Genomic DNA, 22,815 nt, shown 5'->3' with positions numbered 1-22,815 from the left:
CCAGTGTAACTCTACCCCTACCCATTGCACTGATCAGTAGTTTTCAGTTGTTCCTACTGGCTGCTGGTTTGTTGCTGGATGCCACCAGTCCTCATTCTCTTGTTGATGAGAGCTGCAACCCACGCTATGTACATCAACTTCTACTTCTGTGAAGAACTTATTGGTAAGAAAAGAACAATCATCGCAATTTAGAAGCTGAAAAGGTCTCTTGCTGGAATGACTGTAGCATCTGCTCTTTGCTAAGGCCCAACACATTCATCTCCTACCACATGGAGGTTTGTGGGAATGGATTATTTCCTTTAAAGCAGGCATGCCCTTGGCATTTGATTTCCATGACAGTGGAGAGCTTCTTTACACTTTACTCTACACTCTTCACAAATCCCTGCCCCATTCCTATCCCCGTGGGTTTCCAGATAGCAGTTTTTCACTCTTTCAGCTGCATGAAATGAGAAGATGGGTCATGGGAGCAGGTCAGGCTGAACAGAAAGGACAGTGTGTCTCCAGAGCAGGTGGGCAGGGGAGGAAATTCATGTGAGTGCATCAGGGGAACCATTTGTTTTGGGATCATACAGCAGCAGAATTACCCAGACTCTTAAAGCGCAGACCATGGGGAGCCTTGATTGTGCCAGGGCTAGGGAAGTGGTGTTTATGAGCCCTCTAAAAACTGGCATCTGAGTACTTGTTCTGATTTCCCGAACTGTGCGTGTGGGCTGTGCCGGACACACACCACGAGAGGGAGCCGGACACCAGACCGGATGGGTCTCCTCTCCAGCCATCCCCAAAGCCACCAGCTGGAAGAAATGCCATCCCCTTGTCACTCAGAGGAAGGCCAAACAGTACCTTTCTCTAGGGAATTTTTACAGGCCAAAATGAAGGGGTGGAAGCTGCCCACACCACCCTGGCTATCGGTTCACTCCATATAAACCCAAAACTATTTCCCTCAGCAAACAAGTCCAAGACTGTGACAGACCCCTTGGTGCTCTGTGCTGAAACGTATTTTTCCACTCTGCATTTGCTCTTAAAAACAAGATGATGAAAAGCAAAGTGGCCACAGATGCCAACAGGCACAGACTTGCAGATGTAGCTCCTCCAGGCACCCTGACTCCAAGATGCCCCAACCTTTGCCTGGACAGAGGACCTGCCTCCTCAGCCAGCCCATGGGCTGAGCATCACCCCCCTCAATACACCATGTGCTTATCTCTGCCTCCTGTCATACCTTCTTTTCCCTTGCCACCCCTCCAGAGAAACCAAAAATTGGGAAAAATTCTGAAAGTGAGATGGTGGACTCAGCCCTAGTCAGTCACAGTTTAGCGTCCTCTAACAAGAGGCTAAACCAGGTGAGTTGCAGATGTCCCTTATCCTATGGTCCTAAGTCACTGAGCAGTTTTGGAGCATCACATGCTTTTGACAGTTTCCTATAATGTCCCTACAGACAAGTTAATAAAACACAGGCTAGATAAATTATCAGCAAGGTGGATTAAAAACTGACTGAATTGAAGAGCCCTGGAGGTTGTAATCAGTGGCACAAAGTCCAACTAGAAGCCAGTCACTAGTGGTATGACCCAGGAGTAATATATCCTGGGGCCAAAATTATTGAATATCTTAATTAACTACTTGGGAGATGGGGTAGTGTGCACCCTCAGCAAATTAGGGAAGATACAAAAATTGTAGGAGTGGTTGCAATGCTAGAAGGTCATGCTGCTACCTATAGGGTCCTTAACAGGCTGGAAAAATGGGATGACAAGAACTTCATGAAATTCAACAAATGTTAAGACCTGCATCTGAGGAGGAACAATTTCATGCACCAGTAAATGCTGGGGGCCATCGAGCTGGAAAACAGATTGGCAGAAAAGGCAACAGGGATTCTGGTGGACACCAAGTGGACCATGATTCAGCCACATGCCCTTGCATCAAGGAAGACCAGCAGCTTCCTGGGCTGCATTAGGAGGAGCTTTGCCAGCAGGTGGAGACAGGTGATCCTTCCCCTTTACTCAACACTGGTGAGAAGTACCTGAGGTACTGTGACCAGTTTTGGGCTCCCCAGCATAGGAGAGACAGGGACATATTAAGCAAGGACCTCTAAGATGGTTAAGGGATTAGAGCATCTATCATGCAAGCAGAGACCAAGAGAACTGGGACTGTTCAGCCTGGAGAAGTGAAGGCTCAGGGGCATCTTAGCCATGTGTACCAATCTGATGGGAAGAGTAATGAAGGCAGAGCCAGATTCTTCTCAGTGGTGACCAGCAACAGGAGCTCAGCTCCTGGGAGTGATTTCCCCACCAAGGAGGGATGACAAGGACACCACAAGCACTGACTATGTTTCACATCTCCACTGCACAACCTGCAAACCAGGCAGACCAGAACTTGAGTTTTAGTAACCTGCAGAGCTCCATACATGGATTTACATAATTTTAAAGTATCTGTTGGAGTGCAAGAGCTGATTCAGGTCTCTGTGCAAACCTGATCCCTGCAGTGCAACCTGAGCCAAGGAGCACAGCCAAACCCACCAGGATCATGACTATCTGCTACCAAGCAGTTTTCATTGCCCATCTTGAAGGCTATTGAGCCTTGAGAGAGGCATGGAGATAGAGTGTGTGAAGCTGGATATGGGCCATAAGAGTCTTTCCTGGCAGAGCTGGCAAGTTCAAGCCCTGTACCCAGCTAAACACAGCCAGACAGCTCCTGCTTGGCAAGCCAGCATAGTCAAGGATCATTCAGGCTTTTTTCTGGGACAGACCAGGTGCTAAGTCTGGTTGTGTTCCAACCACTAACCTCTCTTCTGACCAAGTCTGCCATTGGGCCTGGTCCAAGGAGCATTATGAAAGCCACCTTCCCACAGAGCACAGCAGGCAGAAGAAATGCATCAACCAGTTTCACCAACAGAGAGCTGGTGAGTTAAGTCATGGATTCAGCTCCTCTAAACAATGTAGGACTTAGGTGTCAGACACCAAATCCAGCTGCCCTGTCCCCAGCATCAAGTGGTTTTCACATGTTCCTAAAATCAAGAGGCAATTCTCTAATCACCTGTAAATGTTGCCTACATGCTCAGGTTGTACATTGTTTTATGGTTACCCAGACCTCACCCTGAGCTGGTGACCCACTCCCAGGCAGATGGTACCTGACAGCTACATAACAGGTACATGACAAATCTCAGTCCTCTCAACAAGGAATGGCTTCTGCTGTTTCAGTCCCCTTCACTTTGAATCACAAAGCCTAGAAGGTGGGAGTAGACACCTACACCCTTGAGTGACCAGTACCGGAGGTTAGTGGTGGGCACCCAACCTGGACTGAATTACACCTGGGAGGTTTTCAACTGTTCCTCCCTTCTGCACCCATACTATAGGGAATGTCAGTCCTCAGGCAACCAGGAATGTGTTGGCTGGCTAAGGCACACAGCCACAGGCAGGTGTTCCTGCACTTGACTCCAACACCCAATCTGGGATGTGGCCCAGACCTTTGGGAAGGCAATTCTTGGAAATCCAGGGATTCCCTAGGGCAATTGCTGCTGCAGTGAAACCCTCCCCGCAGCTGGCTGCACCTGTGATCCAGTGAAACTGTCACATGGCAGTGAAGATCACTCCTCTGACCAGTTCAGAGAGCAGGCTGCTGCCAAGGACCTCACTCCCACGTAGGCATCAGCAAACTAGGATCCTGTTACTTATTAACCAGCTCTTTGACAAACTAAACAAAGCATCACTCCAAGACATCCATCACAGGCCTGAAGTGCAGTGGCTTTTTTGTGAATCTCCTCCAACATGTCAACAACTTCTTTAAAGCACCAGAATCAGGTAGAGTTATCCTGAATCTGGTCAGCTAGTCATGCTGAATCTGGTTCCCTGGAGGAAAGAGCTGCCCCACTGCTCTGCAGGTGGAGGCAGCACAGCCTGACAGCAAATCCTGCCTGTGCCCTGCACTGCATTCCTTCCACAGAGAGCAGAAAAGACTCTCTTTTCCATTAGTTGAGGCCAGGCCTGAGACACCCTAAAACATGAGACATGTGAACTCAAAAGCTCAACCCCATCAGATTGCCTGAGACGATCTCCCACCCAAACGACCCAACCCATTTCCCTTCTTTTGACATGCAAGGATTCTTTTCACCAGCCCTAGGAGAAATCAACAGTAAAGGGAAAAAATTAACTGCACTAGAGTGAAGCCTCTTCCTCTTAAAAAATTCGAAGAATCATAGAATGTTTAGAGTTGGAAGTGACCTTAATTCATGTCAGGTGTGCACCTGGGTGCAAAGTCAGTGGACAGCAGTGTCTGCCTCACTCACAGTGGCTGGTGCCTGCTTAATTAGAGGGATCCTTGCTCATTCAGCAATGCTGACAACTGCCATCAGAAATGAGTTCCCATCCCTGGAGGGATTTCAAAGCCATGTAGATGTGGTGCTGAGGGTCATGGGTTAGTGGTGGTGCTGGAAGTGCTGGGATAATGGTTGGGCTGGATAATCTTAAAGGTCTTTGCCTACCAAAATGATTCTGCAGCAACCTCACTGCTTTTTCATCCCCACCCCTACACTTCCTTCACCAGCAGTAGGATGCTTAGAAATTGCATTTCAGTGGATCTCCATGACAGGTCACCTTCAGCCCAGCTTTTCCAACTCTAATGATTCTTTCATTCTTGGGGACAGGGAAAAGGAAATCCAGTCTGCTGTTAAAAACATCTCCATCAAAAGAGAGACATCCTCTGGGAAGGAATACAGAGAGAATAACATCACCCCAGATCATGTAGGTGCTGAAATTTTTCCATATGGGTTGGAAGCCATAAAGCTGGATGGGTTCTGGTTCACCAGTGAAGCATTCATTTCAGCAGGTGAAGTTGCAAGGTTACTTCTGTAAAACATCACTATAAAGGGGTCCTAAAGTGAATGAGGTTGTTTTATTTAAATTAGCACAACAAGGTCCCTTAATTTCACTGGTTTTTTTCTCTGCTCTTTCTCCTATAATTCACGTTTCTCCAGACTTCCCTCTCCAGCTTTTTGCCTTTCACAGCCATTTCACAGCCTTATAATCCTCTCAAATATGCCACACTTCTGATATTTCAGATTCCTGCAGCAAGCTATGGAGACTGGGTAAAAAAAAAAAAACAAAAAAAAAACAACAAAAAAAACCAGCTAACTGGTGAAAAGCAATTGAACAACAGAAATTTATCAGGTCCTTCACACCAGTGTGTTAACAGAAGAGTGCCTCCAAAAACTACCCAAAGTCAGGAAAAACTCAACAGGCAGTGGAACACAACAGAGTGATGCACACTCGCATGTCAGTGTTCTGAGAGGGAAGGATGCTGAGCTGTCTTGGATAAGGAGAACACTGGACAGATGGAGTTCATTTTGAAGCCTTGAGTCCTTTTCAGTGAGTGTGCTAGTTCTGACTGGGATGGATATAGCAGCTAGCACAGGGCTATGTTTTGCATTTGTGCTGAAAATGATGTTTTAGTTATCACTGAGCACTGCTTTCAGAGAGGCAGAGCCTGTTCTGCTCCTCACAACACCCCACCACCAAGTAGGCTAGGGGTGGACAAGAAGCTCAAAGGGGACACAGTTGGGACAGCTGACCCTAACTGAACAAAGGGAAAGAGAGACTTAGATTAGATATCAGGAAGAAATTCTTTACTGTGAGGGTGGTAAGACCCTGGAACAGGTTGCCCAGAGAAGCTGTGGTGGCTGCTGTGGAAGGAATCCCCACCTATGGCAGGGTGTTGGAACTGGATGATCTTCCAGCCCAAGCCATTCTGTGATTCTATGGTTCTATGATAATCCATACCATATGATGTCATGCTCAGTTGTCACCTGGGGTTAAACCACAACAGTCCTTCTTTGGCACCCACTGTGGGGCACAGAGAGTTCAAGATAACAACAGGTTTGATTGGAACGTGCTCAATCGAATTTGTAGTTATTACTGCTGTTCAGTTATTAACTGACAGGTTCCTGTGCTTGCCATGGGGCTTTGTTTGCCTCACTGTATATTAGAGTCTAGTGGCTGCTTTTTTACTTTTGCTTCTTGCTGTACTGCTTTTCATCTGCCTTGGCTGGGAACATTTTGATAAGAGCCATGGCGATGCGCCTGGGCTGGCAGAGGGCCAGGGCATCGCTGCTGTTCTGGAGAGGCTGGAACTCGAGTGGAAGGGGCTGTGACCTGTGGATGAGTCCACATGAGAACAGGACACCCTGAAGGAGAGTTTGTTAAAAGAACAAAAAACAATAGCAGGGAAGAGGACATTTGGAGAGGCTGTTGGCAAGAGAACAAGGACAGAGCAAGAGGAAAGGTGGAGAATTCAAGAGGGAAGCTTCTTGACATTTGCTTTGAGCTCAACAAGTGGGAGGAGAAACAAACAAATTAGTAATGTCAGGACAGGAGCCACGCTAGCCTATATAAGCTGCTGAGACGTTTTCTTCTTCCCACTTTTTTAGCCCTCCTTTCCTTCTGTCCTAGCCAGCAAAGCAACAGCTACCCCCCAACTCATCAGAGAGGTAAGAGCATTTTCTTTGCTCCTTTTTGTGGACAGCAATAAATGTGCACCCTCTTACTGACTTACCTGGATCTTTCTCCTCCCCTGAAAAACCTAACAAAAAGCATTCGAACCATTCTTCTGAGTGAGAGCCATGCAGGCTCAAGAGGAGCACAAAGGTTGAGGAATGTCACAAGAATTTCAATCATTGAGAATTTTCTAGCAGGCTGAGGATTTATTAGTAATGCTTAGCCCATCTGGCTCAACCGTTGAGAAAAAAAGCCTGAAACTCTTTAATATTTCCTTTTACTGCCTTTCCATTCTGTAAAATGAAAAATGTCCAGTTAGTAATAATATGCAGTTAATGTGACAGTTTCTCTGGATTTCTCTCTCCTCAAGACACAGATCTCTGAAAACTAAACTGTGAATGGGCTTAATGAACATTTGAATCTGAAGGACAAGCTTTCTTTTGAACTTGTGCTTTGAAACTTGTCTTCTATGGGAAAAGGTGAACTTTTTTCCAGTGAGGGTCAAGTGCATTATAATCTCTCTGCTTTGAGGAGTGTGCTCCTGCATGTGTGTATGTTTCTGTACATAAGACTATGCTTATCCAGCTTGACTGAAACCCTGGCAATGTTACACAGGCTAAGCTTGGAATTAGAGTTGCTGAGAATCTGGCTCTTTCCTCCTATTGTACTTGGACGCAGGAATTCCTCTAAAAACATGCTGCACACAGCTCTGGCTGCCTGCAACTTCACAGCAACAATTCAGAGAATGCAAGGTACAATTATTGCAATTGTGCAGTAGCAGTTCCTTGGACAAATAAATACCACAAAGTAATTTAAATCCTCTTGATTTACAGAGTAACTTGAATCTTGTCAGGGAGGGAGGAAAATTCCAGAAAGAAGAGAAAATACTATGTAACTTTGCTCCATTTTCAGACAGAAAAGCCCAACACGTAGCAACACAGGCACTAGCTTGGAAATAACTATTATCTGAGACTGTTAAAACAATTAGCCAAATAAAAGCCTCTGCTCCTTTCCCAGCTGCACGCACAGCATCACTCTTACCGTACGTAACACATAATGAGTGTGTGACTGGGCTTGTCTCCATTTCTGCACGTGAATTTAAAAAAAAAAAAAAAAAAAAAAAAAAGACGTTTGCAAGCCAGATGCTGCAGGAGAGCAGGGCCAGCAGGGAGGCTGCTTGGCTGCAGCTTTAAAGAGGCATTACTGAGATGCCGCAGGTACGGCGTGACATGGAAGCAGTGTACACAAGCAGGGGAGAAATTGATTCAGGCAGACATGAGATTGCATAACATCAGTGCTCTGCTACAGGACATTCAGTAACTCGGAAAAGATTGTTTAAAAAAACAATAGATTAGCTTCTTGGATCTGTGATGATTTCATTTTAACACAAGAGAAACATTTTAATTCTTTTTTTCTATTCTCACAGGTTCCACTTCATAGCTGATGCAAAAGCATTTTGATGCAAAGTATTTAGATGCTTTTAGCTGCAAAACTGCTTACATGAACATTCTTAGCAAGGATGGCAGAGAGATGTTATCCAACTAGCCAGGGAGAGAGATCAAACATCTGGAATCACCTAGGAAAAGCAGCAGTGGGAAATTAGTTTTAAATAGTTCGTCTCCACTTGCAGCAGAGCACAAATCATTCTTCACACCACAGAGATGAGAATTACATTCAGACTTGCTCTGCCTGGGTCCTGCTGCTGCTCCTGTATCCCACCAGTTACACACCAGCACTGGGAGCCCCCATTGTATTTCCTTCCAAACTCTTGCCCAGAGCACCTCTCCAGGGCACACATGAGATCAAGCTGTGCTCTTTGAGCTGTGTGTCTGACAGCAGGACTTGTGGTCTTTAGTCAAGAATTTGAGATCAAAAAAAAAACCTTCCCCAGACTAATAGAAATCAGGAATGAAAAACCAGAAAATAAAACCTGCCTTCCTGCAGAAGCCAAGCAGTCTGCTTCAACAGAATAATCCTTTCACAAGAACATTTCTATTTCCTTCCTTTGTGCACTAAGAAAAAAAGCCCACCTTGACTGAAAACAACATGCTAACTTAACTTTAATGTACAATACTAGAATCATAGAATGCCAGGTCTTCAAAAGACCTGCAATGGACTGGTCTTTATGCAATCCCCATCAGAACACACACACTTCAGCTTGAATTAAAATTCAGATATTACTGTCCCAAAATTCTCTGAGCATCTGCATTATTCTGGGGTGACAGTTTGTCTTCTGTGTCCTCTTAAATAGCTGCTATCACTTACTCCCTAAAACAAGGTATGCGTTAGCAGGTCATTAACCTGATGCTGCCATACATGGCAGCTGCTGCTCCTCACAACGTCAAAGATTATTTTAAATGCCAAAATTCCATGCTGGTGCTGGTTTTGAACCATTTCTACTGTTTGAACTATTTATTTTTGCTTTCTTTGAACAACTATGTAGTCGTGCAAGTTCTCCATGCTCTGCTTTTCTGGACAGATGGGACAGGCCTCAGGGCTGTGGTGACAGCTGAACCACCACACACAGGAGGCCACCCTCTGACAGCCCCTGGGATGTGATTTGGGGTTGACAGTGAAGCCAGTGGGGCTGGATCTGGGTCTTCACCATGTCATGAAGACCCCTATCTGAAACCAAGGACGCTCTTAGCCTACCCATTACGTCCCAGGCTGCTCTTCTGTTGACATTGGTATTTCATAATTATTTCCTTCTCCTTATGTGGATATAAGCTGATTAAAAGGTGAAGTAAAGTTCATGTGACCCCACTCTAGAGAGACGTCACTTGATAGGCAGGGACATAATGAACATGAGTTTGACCAGGGCTGTGGCCAGGAGGTGCCCATGATCACCTCCCAGTCACCATGATTTTTAATATTCTGGAAAAACAGGTATGCAGGACACTGATGCAGCCTTCACTGGGGCTGGAGTTCAAGCTAGGTTAGTGAAAGGGACTCACCTGGTGATGTGGTCTTTTTGCCATGCCAGGTGCATTGAGCTGACTTCATCTCTGCCCAAGAAAGCCCAGAGCAAAGGGGTTCTCCAGCCTCAGGCTCGCACAGAGCTGCTGTGCCAGCAGCACTGCCAAACAGCCTCACCAGCAGATAAAGGGCTTCACATCTCTCAGTGGTTTACAGCTTACAATTACTCTGTATCCCACGGTAAATATTAGCTTGCACAAAAAAGAAATGAAACTCCACTCAGGTACTCATCACTGAAGAAGTCCTTTCCCATTTATTCTGATTCAGCGAAGTACTGAATTCCCATTGCTTCACTGGGAAGTTAAGTATGCACTGAAGTGCTTTCCTTTGGCAAAACAACTTGAAGTTTTGATGAATCAGGGCTTCCAACTTGACTATTTTTCTTCTCCACCACATCAGTAGGCCAGAAAGTGACTCTGATACTTCACAGCCAGGTTACATCCCACTCTGCAGAATAGCTCCAGACTCCTGTGGTGCAACCAGCTCCTCACTCAGCATTCAGGGAAACACACGTGGGCATGCAAGCACAAGATGCACAACATCACTCTACAATTTCAAATGCAAGAGCCCTTGATTATATGGATTAGCAACAGAGAAAGCCTAAGTTATTAAAAGAGGAAGATCCTTTAAATTGAAAATGTAAATGCACTTTCACCAAATGAAGAGCATTTATCTCAGCTGGAAATTTTGTCTTAGCTGAAAGTGCATCCAATTCACTTACTCCATTATTTCAGAATAAAAAATAAGAAAAGTGAAGGTTAATGAATCAAGGTAATGAATTATAACTGAGCCAGGAAAAAGCCCTCCAGCACTGAGACACCATGTCTACCAAGGCTCTCATCCTTCTCTTTCCTTTCTCCTCTAATTATGGTCCTTGTCTTTGTGTGTCACACAAAGTCAGATTCAATGCTGTTCTATGTACTGGTCCTGTCTTCAGACTCTTTAATATGGAACCTTTTCTTGCATTAGCTGGGCCCTTCCAGTATACAGAAAATGTCTATTTATTATTTGTGCAAATATTTACTGCTTCCTGAAAGAACCTGGCCAGGATGTACACTAACTTGCCATTCCCCTACACAGACTCAGAGCTGCTTCACCCCATGTCTGGGTCTGCAAGAGGTGAGGATACTTTAGCTTAAGTTCTCAGCACCTGGAGTTCTGAATCAAGGAATCTCCTCCCCAGCTGCTAGGCAGGCTTTTACTGAAGTTGCAAGTGAGTCAAGGACTAACTCCTATACTGGTGGATTTCTATCATCCTGTTAAGATCTAGTAGAACTTACTACCAAGAACTTGTTCTACTTTTCAGAAAACTGAGTACATTCCAGGTAAAGGTTTGGCTGATTTTAATTTGCTGGCTTCGTATTAAGAACTGGCCCTTAGACAAGTAACAAGTTGTCTATAGGACAGTTTGAAAATCCAGTGTTTACAGTTAAAAGTCTCTGATCCCTGTGCCTGAATTAATTTGTCTAGAGCTGTAGGAGCTGCTAAGGGGTGTTCCAGCAGCTCTTAATCCACAGGGGACCCCATCTCTGCCAGCCCTAGTTAGATACCCCAAACACCTTATTTGGCCCTAAATTGTTGTTAGGCCTGCAACATTCCCCTACCTCATTTAAGTCTTGATACAGTGCTTGCTAAATTTAATAAGTCCCTGAGGGTTTCTTACTACACATTCCAGCATGTGGTCATCTGCCTTGCCTTATGGTGGGGGGCAACGGCCAGTGTAGATCACCTAACAACCTACTAGGCAGCTGGCAGAGAGAAGAAGGCAACAAGACTAAGGCAGAATGGAAAGCAAGACCTCTGAATTCAGCCTTTAATCTCTTAAATCAGTGCTGGGCAGTTCTAAAGATGGGGCAGCCAGAAGGCCAACTCAACAGAGTTAAAAAAAAGAACATATGTATGCATGTGAGTGACAGAGAAAATCACCATGAGCAACCCTCAAGCTCAGCCCATGCTCATGAGAAAAGCTGAGCTGATCCAAATGGGTGACAGTATAGAGACCTATAAACCTAACTTTAGGTGTCTATTTTTGATGGCTGATGGATAAATTCAAACTGGAAACAACGGTTAAGCAGCAGAGAAAACTTAATTATTGAAGCAGCTTTCTAGATGTGAAGGACCTCACAGAATCACCAAGGCTGGAAAAGACCTCTGAGATCATCAAGTCCAGCCTGTGACCAACACCACCACAGCAGCCAGACCATGGCACCAAGTGCCACATCCAGCCTCTCCTTGAACACCTCCAGGGATGGTGCCTCCACCACTTCCCTGGGCAGTCCCTCTCAATGTCTAATGACCCTCTCCATGAGGAAATACTTCCTAATATCCAAGCTAAACCTCCCCTGGAGCACCTTCAGGCCATGTCCTCTTGTCTTGTTGCTGGTTACCTGGAAAAAGAGCCCAGCCCCCACCTGACTCCAACCTCCCCTCAGGGAGTTGTAGAGAATGTGAAGGTCTCCCCTGAGTCTCCTCCAAGCTGAACAGCCCCAGCTCCCTCAGCCTCTCCCTATAAGACTTTCCCTCTATGTCCTTTCACCAGCCTTATTGATCTCCTCTGGACCTGCTCCAGCACCTCCAGATCCTTCTTGCAGTGAGGGGCCCAGAACTGCACACAGTACTCCAGGTGAGGCCTCACCAGTGTTGGGTACAGGGGGAGAATCACATCCCTAATCCTGCAGGCCACACTATTCCTGATACAAGCCAGGATGCCATTGGCCTTCCGGGCCAACTGGGCACACTGCTGGCTCATGTTCAACCAGTTGTCAACCAGTATTCCCAGGTCCCTCTCCATCAAGTTGAATCTTGAGGTAGGCTTCCACTTCTGTGAAGCCAGCATTCTCTAAAGCTGTCTTGTTCTTCTTGAATGCACCCTTTAAATCTAAAGCTGCTTTATTTCTACAAAACATGGCATAGCTGAGCAGAGTGTTAAAATCAGGTAGAATACTATGAAAATACTATGGCACAAGGCTCAGTAGTTCCTTCTGTTCAACTCTGTGACTTGGACTTGATGATCTTCAAAGTCTTTTCCAATCAAAATGATTCTATGGTTCTATGAACTGATGGAAGTCTGGAACAACAGCACAGAGTCTCAAGAGCACATGAAGAGACAATGTGCTCATGGACATGAGAATATCAGGTGTTCAAAGTAAGGATTCTCCTTTTTCTTGGTCCAAAATAACATATGGTGAACAATAATATGTAGTAGAGAGAATAAACAGTGACCAGTAAGAGGCATTCTAATTAACTGTCTCTTTTTTTACTTTTTTTTTCCTACCCCTTGAATTTTTCCCAAAGAGTCAGAACATAAAGATGGATAACATTGCTGATGCCAGGATAGAAAACAAGGGGGAAAGGAAGCCAATAAAGCAGAACACACTGAGCAAAGCTGGGAAGAGAGTCTGCAGAGCTGTTGGGTACATCAGTGGAGATATGAAGGAATTTGGAGCCTGGCTAAAAGGTAAAGATACTTCATCATGACTAATTGGGTGATTCTAAAGAAGAATTGTATCAAAAGTGTAATAACTAACTTCTCAGTAATGTGATTGAATTTAGAGTAGTACACAAACTACTTCTGCCTTGATTTATTTCTGGGTTTGGGGGGGGAAGCAGTTTTGTGCAGCAACCCACATACCGCTTAAATCTTGGGTATGACTGAGATGACAGTTACCTCCCAACACACCATGTACAAAGTGAATTTAATCCCACAGAACATGGCCCAGGATGGTTATTCTGTGCTCTGCCATTCTTCATAACACTGCCTGTACTTTCAGCTGAACAGTTTATGTCAAGCCTAATGCCACTGTGAAGTTAAATTATACATAGGAAGGTGTGTTTTGTGCCCATAATAAATCAGCAGTGGGATACACATACATTTTGCCATCAGAGGCACAGACATCATAAATTAGTCAGTTCATATGAAAACAGTCCAGGACACTTCATAATAGGGGACTCTGGCAACCACACTGTTAATCTCAGCTTTCCAGATGTATGACTTTAGTACAGGCCGTAATAAATCCCAGTCAGGTTTTGCAGTCTTGTTAATTCATTGCTTCAGTTGTGCTGCCAAGTTCCACTGCCAAAACAATTCCTGAATTTTTAAAAAAGCAACATCCCAAGTCAGTATCACCTGCGTATTCTGATGTGGGGTTTTTCTTATTGTTTAATTTGATCTCTCCCAGATAAACCTCTCATGATCCAGTTTATTGACTGGGTGCTGCGTGGGATATCCCAGGTGATGTTTGTCAACAATCCCCTCAGTGGGCTTATAGTAGTTGCTGGTTTCCTGGTGCAGAACCCATGGTGGACACTCACAGGCTGTTTAGGAACAGTTGTCTCAACTTTAACAGCACTTATCCTGGGTCAGGACAGGTAAGTCCTTTATCCTTTCAAAACCAGACTGTCCCTTCAATGCTGACTTATTTGTTAAAGTATTTAAATTTCATTGGCTGTGAAGCTGGTCTGGTAGGTCTCGACAGATCTTTCCCTGCTTCTGGTGGAAAGGGACACTAGTGAGGTGTGGATTGGTGTCTTCTCCCTAGTAAAAAGCAACAGGAGAAGAGGAAGTAGCCTCAAGTTGCAGCAAGGGAGGTTTAGATTAGATATTAGAAGAAAATTCTTCATTGAAGGGGTAATTAAATACTGGAATAGGCTGCCCAGGGAGATGGTCGAATCACCATTCCTGGAGGTGTTTAAAAGATGTGCAGATGTGGTACTGAGAGACATGGTCTAGCAGTGTACTCTATAGACTTAGGTTATGGTTGGACTTCATGATCTTAAAGATCTTTTCCAACCAGAACTGTTCTGTGATTCTATGGATGTATCTCCAGAAGGGATAGCTGCTGAGAGGCCTCAGTCGTGTGAAACTGAAGGTTGATGCATGAGCCTTGGCAGGTCGTCATCACACAGAGTCATAATTACATGGGGAGGGAAAGGTTGATGTGAGCAACACACCCATGGGGGAGAAGATTTCAAGGTAGTTACTTTCTTCAAACAGATCAGCCATAGCAGCAGGCCTGCATGGCTACAACGGGGTCTTGGTGGGATTGCTCATGGCCATCTTCTCTGCTAAGGGAGACTACCACTGGTGGCTGCTACTGCCAGTAGCACTGGTGTCCATGGTGTGGTAAGTTGGATGGCTCCTCTGCTTCTTATTCCAGCCCCAGTTTCCCCACGCTGAGACTGAGCCATTAAATTTTTATGCACTGTACACACTGCCATGGAACAGAAACACAAATGGCACATATGTGCTACTAAATCTGTCATTATATGTTCAGACTTAACTGTAATCCTACTACAAATAAATACCCATAATAACACAAATGAATGCAATGGGGAAAACGAAAACTCAGGGTTGATCATATGGCATTCAATGCCCTGTTAGCCATATTGCTATGATGTATCAATTATTTTTTGTCTCTAGAGGAATATTATTTTCACCATTCCCTACCATCATCAACCACAAGTGTTTCATCTGTTTAAGCCATCATGTAAAAATGTCAAGAAAATTTACCTCTGCAAACACAGAAGCTGTTCAGTGGTCCCAAGAGATGATGGTTGATGCTAATGAGAAGAAACAACAATACTTATATTTATGACACCATAATCCACTAGGTATTTGGAGAGCAAAAATTTTGAAAGCTGGGCTTTGACCCCAAAATTTCTCGTTGGAGATTTCTCCACACGTATCATCTGTCTGTCTGAAGTTCATGTGGTGTTATACTCACTTTAAAAAGCACAACTTTGATGTCAGCCTTTATTTCTGATCCATAAGCTTGAACGAGGACACAACATCCCCCATCCCAGTTCACCCAAACCTGGCATGGGTGTCATAAACTCAGTTCACTGAATCACTCAAAAAAAAACCAAAAACAACACAACAAAAACAAAAACACGGAGTCTGAGCAGGGGAATAACTTAATAAAATCCCTGGAGTGGCTCCTTCATGGTCACCAAATTTATCACGTATCTTATTGCATAACACAACAGGAACCTGCACGTTCCTAACTGCCCTGGGAAGAGTAGGAAACTTACCATGTGGCCATGGCACATCTCTGATTTTATCAGAAAGACAAAAGAAATTTAACAGTCTCTAAAAAAAAAAATAAAATTCCAAATAGAGTGAGTTTCCTGCAGTTGATGTTGTTTGTTGTTGTTGTTGTTTTGTTGTTGGGTTTTTTCCTTTGACTGGGTGACAAGTTCCTAGTGAGAACATTTTGTTCTTCTTCCAGCCCTCTTTTCACCAGCGCTGTAGGCTCGGTTTTCTGTAAGTGGGATCTGCCTGTTTTGACCTTGCCTTTCAACTTGGCCTTGACCCTCTATCTGGCTGCATCAGGACCACATAACCTCTTCTTCCCTACAACTGCCATTCAGCCAGCAACAGCAACACCAAACATCACCTGGGCGGATGCTGAAATTCCAATGGTATGGTGCCCTGAAGATAACAACCTTATCAATTTACAAAGAAAATCACCATAGAATCATCTTTTCTTCATTTATGTTACTGCATTATGTCCTAGCAATACAACCTTGCATTTATAAGATAGCTGTTATCCAAAATATAAAGGTTTACTCTAACAATTGACAGTTTTGATAGCTTGCAAATGAAAATCTCTTTGGTAAGTTTCATTTGCTGTTGGATTGAAATACATATATTAAAACATTCAAGGAGTCTCTAGAATCTAATTACCCGTTACTGCTCATACACTGACCAGGACTCCATAGCTAAGATTGTGCTGACACTACCAGTTAACTCACAGGTTAATTTTAGTTTCCCATGTAGTGAGGGATGTGCTTTTAAAATTGCACCTTCCTGATTAGAAATGAGCACACAGGAATTACTGTAGAAGAATGGTTACCACCTTGGGTGCAGCCACATGCTGTCATGTTTTTAACTTATATTCAGCTGGGACCTTTCCAAAGAAGCATTTTATCCTCTTGTATAGCAGCATAAACAATACAGGTACTACAGTAGTAGCTTTCCCCTAAGGCTCAGCAGACTATTTGGAGGGGTTCCCAGGGAGTGATTAAGAAAAGGAAGTTCATTGACACTAAAGAGCAATTCACACAAGTGACATTTCTCAAAGGATGTTTACTGTGGTGTATAATTTTATGTAACCATAAATCATAGAATCATAGAATGGTTTGAGTTGGAAGGGACCTTAAAGATCATCTAGATCCAAACCGCCTGCATGGGCAGGGACACCTCCCAGCAGCCCAGGTTGCTCCAAGCCCCATCCAACCTGCCCTTCAACACTGCCAGGGATGGGGCAGCCACAGCTTCCTTGGGCAACCTGTGTTGGTGTCCCATCACCCTCACAGCAAAGAATTTCAGGTCTCAAAACTATGTTTAAGCTGTGACCAAGTTAGGCTCTCTCCCATCAAGTCAGCAACTTCCATTCACATTCCTAGTGAATCCCAAGGGAGGTTCAGGTATGTAAGTAGATCAGGATTTTAGCTTCACCTGAGTAAAATCTTGTCCTTCTGGCAAGGCTGTTATTGGTCATCTCACCCTTGGATCAGTGTGTTCAGAGGCATATGTCCTCTCAAAGTTATCATCTACCTGAGCACTTCCATTTTCTGGTTCCTAACAGCATATAAAAGTGGCCAAGACAGCAGCACATGTAAAGATGATGAGCAAACCCTTTCACAAGACATTTGCCTTTGATACTAATGCTAAAAACCTGGCAGAGGAGCTCATAGCTAGGGAAGAAGGCATGACTCATTTTCACTGAAGGGGAAGCCCTGTGGAAATGCCCTGCTGCATCTTGAGAAGTGTTCAAACTTCCCACTTACATTCCAGAAAGAGAGACTGCATCCAGCAAACGCCAAACATGAACCTAACCAAGAAAAGTACAGTCTTTTAAGAAATAAATTTAATTACAAAACCGATAACACATTGTCTTCTTTTTTTAATATTCCTCCAGCTCCTGCAATCCATTCCAGTTGGAGTGGGTCAAATTTATGGATGTGACAACCCCTGCACTGGGGGAATCATCTTGATTGCTTTATTTATCTCTTCTCCACTCATTTGTCTGCATGCAGCACTTGGATCAGCAGTGGGGATGCTGGCAGGTAAGGATCTGACTTGTGTCACGGATTTATGTAAGAGCATGAAGAATAAAAGTGGAACCACAATGAGAGGAGCACTTAGAGTCACAAATGTTTCTTCCGTTGGAGAACTGACTTCTTAAAGGAAAAAATATACATACACTTCTGTTTCAAGAATTCCTCTGATTGACCTCCCCATTCTCATACCTCATTTTGCAATTATGGAAGTCTTCAGAAGAAAGAAGTGTATTTTTGGCTGAAATGCATCTTCGTTATTTCTGGGTATATTCTGATGCTTTTCAGGGCCAGCTTAATAAAAGCCACACCCAGCAGCCTGAACGTGCAGGTCTCAGGGATGCACTTAGAGTTCATATGTATACTCATTCTCTCATGCATCCTCTGCTGAAATGGCCTGGCCAAATCCAGCTCAGCAGCAGCAGGGGAATTTCGCTGCAGTTATCAAAATGTCTTGTGTCTCAGACTGCAGCAACATGACCACAAAATAGGAACTCCATGCACGTATGCAGGGGAGGAACCCTTAAAAAGCTGGATTCAGAAAATTTCTGGGCTGCTTTGATCTCTATGGATGAGTAATGACACAACTCTGACTTCTTTCCCAGCGCTGAGCTTAGCAACACCTTTCAGCACAATCTACTCTGGCTTGTGGGGCTACAACAGCTCCCTCGCGTGCGCGGCCATCGGGGGCATGTTCTACGCCTTCACCTGGCAGACACATTTGCTGGCCATCGCCTGTGGTAGGTACCCTGCAGATTTCCACTTGTTGCCACACTTCCTTTTGAAGTGAGGTGTGAGGACGTTTGCACTCGAGGTGGGCTGAAGCCAGATGGCCACCCCTGGGCAGGGAGATGGACTCAGGCGAGGCTGATGAATGATGGAGGTGGATGTTGGAGCCATTGGTTTGACCCACCCTGGCAAGGTGAAAACCAAGAGTTGTGTCCAAAACAAGAGATGTGATCAGTGGGCATTGTCTAACTAAGGTCTTCAAAATTAGATACTTAATTTTGAGGCATTAATTGTGCTTGTTCAACATTTCCAGGTGAATCTCATTGTTTTTTTCTGATCATAGATAACACCTCAGACTCCTTCTTTGGAGAAGGATACATCTAAACTTTGAGAAAACTGGAGCTCAAGATCAGTCCATGCCTGTAGTTAGACAGTTCCCAGTCTATTGAAATGGATACCAAAGGCATGAGCTAGGCAACACAGAATGATGGAAGAATTATTTATAAGGCAATTCCATATAAAATTTCAGTATCACAGTGAGCTGGGAGTGAAACTACTGCTCATTCAGTGTTCATATAAAAAAGATTTAGCTTTGTATCTCATTGACCCATCTTCTAGCCCTAGAGGCAAGAGAGATTGGGGTGGAAGGGTTATTTTCCTACTTAACCCCATCCATCATGCTACATACTTTCCATGCCAGTGCATTTTTCAAAAACCTTTATTTCCATAGTCCCATTCTTCATCATTCCAGTTCTTCTTTTTGTATTGCCCTCTGCCCTTTCTTGTCTCCTTTAAGAGGGGCTATGCAGGCATGGTCGTAAGCATTGGTTGAACTACCTAAGGCAGTGTGAAGGATGTTTGTCCTTGCTGGTCTCCTCCATGAACAACTGAACTCACAAGGAACTGCTTTTCTTTTACACAGCATTCTTCAGTGCCTACCTGGGAGCAGCACTGACTAACATGTTGTCTGTGGTAAGTAGTTACCTAAGGTCTTTTTTTCCAAAGAAAGATGTGAAAACCACATATTTTCCTGGCTTTTGAGGCAAAACACTAAGACTCAGATATAATTCAGCCAAAGGCAGAGCTAGTCTGGAAGAGGGGATGCACTCTGCCCCAGGGTTGCTGCTGTTCCCACTGAAGTAGCCCACTTGCAATCATTTACTTGCATGAACTTCCACAGCTCAGCCCTCAACACTTCTGAGATAATTATATGCCTGCATTTTGTGTCTGAAGCAACTGAGAACACATGTAAAGAAGCCTTAAATTTGGTTAATTAATTTGCCCAAGTGCCAAAATGCAGCCAATACAGCAGCCCAGGGAAAAGCTGAATGTTTCTCGTGCCCACTACTGTCTCCTCTCCACCCAAGCCTAGTGCAGATGCACAAAGAGAAGGCAGATGTTGCAAGCTAATGCATAATGTCCAGATTTCATAATGAAATCCTGTCTCACTAAGGAGGGATTCCATGCAAAATGAAGTCAAGACTTTCTTGAGAAAGCTTATTCCATGCTGCCTCGCTCTGAGTGTTTTTCAAGGGCTGGGGGATCAAATAAAGTAAGGCACACCTTAAGTAAGTGGTCTGTATCTTTCTTTGCAGTTTGGGGTGCCGTCAGGAACATGGTCTTTTTGTTTGTCTGCATTGACCTTCCTGTTAATAACCACTAACAACGCTGCCATCTACAAGCTGCCACTCTCCAAAGTGACCTATCCAGAAGCCAACCGAGCTTACTACCTGAGGATAAAGAAAAATCAGAGGTCTTGTTGTGAGGTATAAAGACCCAAGAAGAGAGCTACTTTGAAGATTTTAAGGCAAGAGCACAAAGTGTTTCCCAAAAGAAAAAAAAAAAACAAAGCCAAAAGACAAAAAAAAAAAAAAAATCACCATCTTCTGAATGGAGAGACTTTTTCCATGGCACTTGTTTTGTCCTGATTAGATAGGACTGTGTTGTGTTGTGTTGTGCTGCGCTGGAAAGACTTTTCCCAAGACCAGTATGTACTGATTTAAAAGCATATATTCTTTAAAAGACACTTGAATTTCAAGCAAGGGGAAATCACTTGGAAGTTGAAAAGAAAAATGTGTTGGTGAACTCTGAGTCACAGCAATTGGATGCAAAGCGACAAGGAGCAGAGCATCCCTCATCATCTGATAAGACTCCAAATTAATGGCTAAATCCAACTTAAACTATCAATAGGATACATCTTAGAGAGATTCAGTGTAGCAGAGAAGTGGAACAAAGCATATCCTTTGCTAACTAGAAGTTAGGTGGTGAAGAATTCTACTGAAGATCTCTCAAGCTGAGTGGAGAGTGATGTGTGCTACCAATCATCACACACGAGATGAACACAGATAAATTGCAGACAACGTTGCTAATGCTTGCAAGACTTGTGATTTGTGGTAAAAGTCACAAAAAGGGCAGTGAGGGAGTGTCTGTCAGCTCCAGCTTTTGTACTTTTAATTCGCCCTTGGCTCCAAACCTTTGTGGAAAAAAATGTTTCAGGCCTACCTAGTTGCATAATAATAATAATAATAATCTATAAACCCAAGGCCAGGAAAAGAAATGCCAGTCTCTGTTTTTCTTAATACTTGAATTTAGGCATGGGGTTGCAGTGGAGGGGAGAGCAGCAGTGTCATTGCCGCCCCTTTCCTAGTTCAGCCTGTGCACAAGTGGAACTCATTCGAGCTGAATTTCATGACCAACCCCCCTACACCAGCCCCCTCAGCACGTAAATACCAAGCAGCAAAATGCTGCATGGTCCCAGCCTGCTGCTGAAGTTGCTGCTCTGCCATTTCTCTCCACCTCACTATGGGACTGGCAGGTCTGGTGGGCTGATGTATGAAGCAGAGCTCTGCAGAGCCTTGCACCACCTCTGCACAGGCTGTGGGGTCTGCAGACAGGGAAGGAGGAAGCTGGCCTTGACCCCAACAGGTTGGTCACCTCAGTAGGTTTTATCTCAGCCACCTTTCTGTCTGGCTCATCAAGGCCCTTTATCCCATGATGAAGCTGACATCCCCACCATAAATAGTCTGTATGCTCAGGTCCTTCCGCTGGCATTAGCCACATTAGCCACATTAGTCACAGAATCACACAATGGTTTGGAAAGGACCTTTACAGATGATCTAGTCCAACCCCCCTGCCATGAGCAGGGACATCTGCAACTAAATCAGGTGCTGTTTCTGCTGGGAAAGTAGATCAAAACCTGTTCATCTTGTGGCAGACGAAATAAACAGTAGCCTGTGAATAGTGTTACTGCTGATTTTTTGAGGGTAGGGAAAAAAAACATGTCTTTTTACTATCACCAAAAGGTCTGAGTGAAAAATATTTGAGATTAACTGCTGGCAGTATTTTCTCATGAAGTGCTAGGTTTTCAGATGTTTGACAGTATTTCTGTATGACTGACACTCCAGAGATTACTTGTAAAATGTACCATTTGCTGTGTATTTCTTGGTAAATATCTTCATAATATTGTGTGGAGCTGAGTTTTCAAACAAATAATATCATAGAATCATAGAATGGTAAATATTCATGGTTTTTAGAGTTTGGTATGCATTTTTCTCCATTTATCATCACTAAGCTCTCCCAAAGACTTGTCATCTTGTAAATAAGTAGTCTAGAAAACACTGGAAAATAAAATTGTGAACTGAGTGTATGGGGGATATCTGGGAAACTTTTAGCTTCTGCTCTTTGTACATATGGTGTTTTGCTGCATCAATAACTTATTAAATGTGCAAGTGCAAAGTCTGTTTCTGTACAGGGGGCAAGATGATCTGAAGGCACAGTGTTGTGCCTGCAGAGCTACAGCTGGGGCTGGAAACCTCCTGGAGACCATATGATGACTTTTTCCAAGAGGAGATGCTGGAGGGGGCCCCAAGATTGGGGTTAGATAGGGTCATATTCTGTCCAGAGGATGCACTTCTCCACCATGTGTATCCCAGATGGGCAAACCTACCAGGGTTAGCTTTCACTGTCATGTCAAAATCTTCACTCAGGTATGGGCACACACTTTATGACCAGTGCAAATCAGCAGATCTTCTCTGACTGCTGCTATTTCAGCTTGCTTTTGCTGAGCAACAGCGACATTTTGGCAGTGCTGTAAAGAAACCATATGCACAGAACCAGAAGACAACAAAAGATTAACAGCCATGTCTCAGCCATTAGAAAGACTTTCCATGTCATTCAGAATTAATTCTACATTTTACACTATGCAGAAAATTCATTCTTCCCATCACCCCATGCTAAATAACAGTTATTGGGTAATTTGACGTGCATGCAGAATATGCATAGCATTTTTTTTTCCCATTATTGTTCATAATGCAGATTTTGCTAACAGGATTGATTTATCTTCTTACTGAAACTGTACTCTTTTATTTTCTTTTTCCCCTCCCTTTGTATCAAATAAATGTTATTCAAGTCATACATTTTTTCCAGCAGTTTTTTCCATTCTTGTTTTTGGCACCCGAGTGATAGCAGAATCCTAAGAAACATTTATGCAGGGCAGGAGTTCTGGGGCTCTTTCTTGGGCTACTTTCTTCCCAGTACCATAGCAAAAGGGATGGTACTGCGTTTAACATTTATA

At 44.0% G+C, this 22,815-nt stretch overlaps 1 protein-coding gene across 1 annotated transcript; it reads left to right on the top strand.

Annotated features, from left to right (window-relative positions):
• Positions 1–6,417: 6,417 nt before the first annotated feature.
• On the top strand, positions 6,418–22,612 carry LOC127395867 (urea transporter 2-like). Its single transcript, XM_051643332.1, has 9 exons — positions 6,418–6,469; positions 12,747–12,909; positions 13,631–13,820; positions 14,446–14,574; positions 15,680–15,872; positions 17,375–17,522; positions 18,119–18,253; positions 19,165–19,214; positions 19,838–22,612. The coding sequence occupies exons 2-9, from the start codon at positions 12,762–12,764 to the stop codon at positions 20,012–20,014; spliced, it is 1,170 nt and encodes a 389-aa protein (XP_051499292.1). The 5' UTR covers positions 6,418–6,469; positions 12,747–12,761; the 3' UTR covers positions 20,015–22,612.
• The last annotated feature ends 203 nt before the right edge of the window (positions 22,613–22,815 follow it).

This window comes from Apus apus, chromosome Z (assembly GCF_020740795.1).
Source record: "Apus apus isolate bApuApu2 chromosome Z, bApuApu2.pri.cur, whole genome shotgun sequence".
NCBI lineage: Eukaryota > Metazoa > Chordata > Aves > Apodiformes > Apodidae > Apus > Apus apus.
The sequence above is the reverse complement of the archived record's forward strand: the minus strand, read 5'-3'. Positions and strand labels throughout refer to the sequence as shown.